At 30.6% G+C, this 4,137-nt stretch overlaps 1 protein-coding gene across 1 annotated transcript; it reads right to left on the reverse strand.

Moving 5' to 3' along the window:
* Nucleotides 1-302: 302 nt before the first annotated feature.
* LOC132729555 (uncharacterized) lies at nucleotides 303-1,902 on the reverse strand. Its single transcript, XM_060715338.1, has 3 exons — nucleotides 1,713-1,902; nucleotides 883-984; nucleotides 303-623 (listed from the first exon to the last, which is right to left on the reverse strand). The coding sequence occupies exons 1-3, from the start codon at nucleotides 1,822-1,824 to the stop codon at nucleotides 400-402; spliced, it is 438 nt and encodes a 145-aa protein (XP_060571321.1). The 5' UTR covers nucleotides 1,825-1,902; the 3' UTR covers nucleotides 303-399.
* Nucleotides 1,903-4,137: the final 2,235 nt, after the last annotated feature.

Consider the following 4,137-nt stretch of genomic DNA (forward strand, 5'->3'; position numbering starts at 1 on the left):
TTATAAATCTGTTTCTTTGCTATTTAACACTCATTTTTGAACCACAAAGACTTTCGTTTCTTCGGTTTATGGTGATTATTGAATGTTGTTCAATAATAACAAAATGATATATGAAATCTGGCATGAGAAAAAAAGACCTTTAACAAATGACGTCTAAAGACGTCAACATTGTCTTTAACGTTTAAGATAAAGAAAGCGAATTGCTTTTGAAATGTTAAATATAGATTTGAATAATAAACAAACAGCAAATTTCAGAAGATTTTATTTATTTCAAGAGCAATTTAAAACTAAAATACGCCATTTTATGAGTTTCACAGTATATGTGTGCTGCCTAGTATTTGATTTAGAGAAAATATGACAAAAAGAAAGTTATTGAAATCATATCTCCATACTTAGTCTTTATGATCTGTAAATATTTTCTCTTCTTAAGATTTGCTGTTGGCATCTCTGGCATTCTTCTGTTTCCTCTGCACAAGTTTCACAACTGTAGAAGTGATAGCACGTTAGGAACAATATTTGTCGAGGGCGGGAATGACATCTCTGACAGACATATCTTTCAATCAAGTCTAATTCATGCCTTTCCTCGGAAGGTCGTCTGGCTCCATTAATTAAAGGTATCCTGTCTAAATAAAAGTACTTTCACATGTGTATACGTACAGATATGTTAAGAATAATTAATCTCAGCTTTTGTCGCTGGGTTTTTTTGGGGTTTTTTTGGTATTTTTATCACTTTTTTCTATATTTCTATTATTGAAATACTCAGAAAAAGATAGCATCAACTTACTTATACAAATACTATACAGTATCATGGTGTCATGTTCATTACATATGAAAAAAAAAATTTTTTCCTTATCTACATGTGAAGTATCCAAATTTACTTACTGTGGGTTGTACCAGACATAACACTGTTTACTCTTGATAGTATATCTGGAGGAGGTAGTTTAAGATCTTTAACATCGGTTTGCTCAACTTCTTCGACTGAGTCTAAATATATGTAAAACATTTTCAAATCTTATTTTTCGTTGAAAGCGATCTTTAATATTACTTACTGAAATAATTTTGTCTCTGCTTCATTTAAAAAATAAACAAAAGTAAGATGTGCGTTTTTGTTTTACTAAATTTTTTTAGTTTGGTCCAACTTTAAAATAATTTTCATTTGCAGACATATAGGAGTTTTTAACATTTCAAATTGCATCAAGCATGATTTGTACGACATAAATTTCTCATTACTTTAATTATAGGAGCCTGCAACATTCAATTTTGCCGAATAGATAGTCTTTTTTTAAATATTTTTAAGTCACGTGTACACATGCAGAAGATAGGTGGATAATATGATTTAAATTTTAAAGGAAAGTAAATCATTTGGTTATTTGATTGAAAGTTTCAAAACAAACAATGTTCTCGCATTTTTATTGGCTAATTCTTCTTGCATTTTCAGGTCTGAGATGTAAAGATACCCTGAAATGGTCTGCTCTTTAAAACACATTCAACTATGTTTTCATTTTCCTTTTTCTTAACGAATATAGTAGTCTACTTTTGTTTGGTGTTTTTAAGGTTCTCTTTTTATGTATTTCTCTACACCACTTGCCCAAGAGGATATAGAATCCTCATAAAAATCTCGCCGCATTTCCAAAAAATATATGTAAAAAAATAACCAAGACGAAAACTATAGAAATTGTTAACGTAGAAAGGTAAACTGTGAAGATACATACGTGTATAGCTAAAATATGCTCTCAAATATATTTCCAATATTATCCGCGCCAATATCCATAAGTTCACTGTCATCAGAAGCAAAGAAAGAAATTCGCGTAATTTGTCAGCCATTTTTTACAATTTATCTAACGTCCATCTTTACACTTTATACTCTTTAAAAATGATAAAAACTGGGAACCCAAATTAATCATGTAATACGCATTAAATATATGACTCATATATGACATGTCGTTTTTTCCGCTCCATGAGGCAGAAACAATGAAATACGACATAATCAGCATTTTGTCGTTTATCGTGATATTTGTTTTCGCCTTGTGGTTGAGCGACAGCAGACCAAGTGGTGACCTTGTCGTATTAGCGTATTTTAGCCTAGCGCCCCGCGGAGCAAAAATAAGACAAAATGTTGACTTTTCCGTATTTTCGTGTTTTTGCCTTTTGCATCTTGTTGAGTAAATAAGAGTAATTTATTTTTCTTTTATTTTTCTTTTATTTTTTTAAAAACAACCGTAGCTAAGATCTTTTTAATATTTTATTCTTACTTAAGATTGACAGCAACTAGACATAAATCGAGATACTATTTCGGAAATATTCAGCCTTTATGGTTGGTGAATTATACCAAAGGGGAGTTTGCATACACAAGCACCAGCCCCGATCTGATTTATGTCTTAATGATAATAAATGTTTGTAATTACAAGCACGATCGTTACTGAAATTCGAGATTTATTTTCGTGTTATAGTCAGATTTTACAAATACGCAAAGTCGATTGCTAAAAGCTTGTCTAAATAAATTGTAACATGCACATACTTATGGTACTTGTCTAGCTCAGTTAAATAATCATAACGTTATTTAGTTTCCTGCGGAGTCCATAAGAGTGTCGTCCGATGTCCGTCAGTACGTTTTTCAAAGTCAGATAAAAGCACAAACCTTGTAGACTTAAAATTGATAAACAAATCTTGCATAGATCTATTCATATGTAAGAACTTTATTGTATTAAATAAGTGTTTGTATGTAATCAAACAGAAACTTGTTTGTTTAAATCTTTTACAGCTATTTATGAACATAAGCAATCAGATAATGTAACGAATAATGATAATTAAAATACTGTTTATAAACGAAGCATTTTGCATTGACATAATTGGCGTTAGATAAGTTCATAATGAATCATTTAATATGGCATTCATTTCACGTGAAAATCTTTATGTCGGATTAACAGACGGCGTCCGTGAATAGGCTTTTCACAATTTTATTCAGCCGAGCCTATAACATTTTTAATTTTGCCGTATTAAGGACCTATAATGTTTCCAAGTGTACTGTATTGCTTCAACCAAAACTTGATTGTCTGATTAATAAGATTTCGTTTGTATGTATTATATTTTAATAATTATGGATTTTATTTCTCGTTTTCTCAATTTGATTTGTCTTCAATTTCCTTAATCTGTCTACTGTACAATCTGTACAAACTGTACAATAATGACATTTGTGCACGTTTAAAAAGTTATTTCTATCATACACTTGATGCGCCAACAATCATATCAGTCCTTTTAATCTTTACTTTGTTTAAAGCTTAACAAAAATGACAAACTTAAAAAAACTTTTTTTTTGCTCTAGTATCCGAATACGAATATCAATGTTTTTAATGTTCCATTCTTTCATTTGGCAATTTAAGTCTAAAAATTGATGAATTATTGTTGTACCTAATTTTTATATTTTTATTTACAATTTACGTCCGTATATAAAACACTTTTACAAACTCATTACTTAAAGTCGTCTAGATTCATTGCATTAAAACGTGTGAAGTACACTAATTACATTGCAAGATGGTTTTATTGGTTTTCTTTATTTTCTATTACAAATGCAGCTTTACAAGCTTTATAACTATCAAAATTCTTAAACGATTTTTGTTTATATGATGGTCTTTTACGTCTATATAGCTTCTATTAAAGGAAAAACAAATTTAAGAAGCTTTAATTTCTGAGAAATAACCGTTTCAAATTTAACCTTTCTAACATGCATGGTTAATTGATCAACAAAAAGCTTAGGATTGTCAATTTGTTCATTTGATCAACACTGTCATAAGAAACAGTCATCAATAGAAGGAAGAAGGAAGATAAATTGATATAAAACACGACGATTGGTTGACTATTTCTGTTTTTACGCACATTTTTGTCTTGTCATAACTCTGCGGCAGAAGTTACTAGGAAGCTTATCAGTACACAACAAATCAACATGATAACTTAATCAGTGGTGAGATTTAGACTTTATGTTCGGCGTTTGTTTGTTTGTTTGTTTGTTTCATTTAACGCCTTTTCCCAACAGTATTTCAGTCATATAGGCGGGTAGTTTCCTAACCATCGTTCCTGGAGAGTTACACCAGTACTAGACTACCTTCCTCCGCGCTAAACTACCAAAGCATCTCCCGGGGA

The sequence above is a fragment of the Ruditapes philippinarum genome, unplaced genomic scaffold, assembly GCF_026571515.1.
Source record: "Ruditapes philippinarum isolate M1 unplaced genomic scaffold, ASM2657151v2 ctg742_1_1_1_1, whole genome shotgun sequence".
NCBI lineage: Eukaryota > Metazoa > Mollusca > Bivalvia > Venerida > Veneridae > Ruditapes > Ruditapes philippinarum.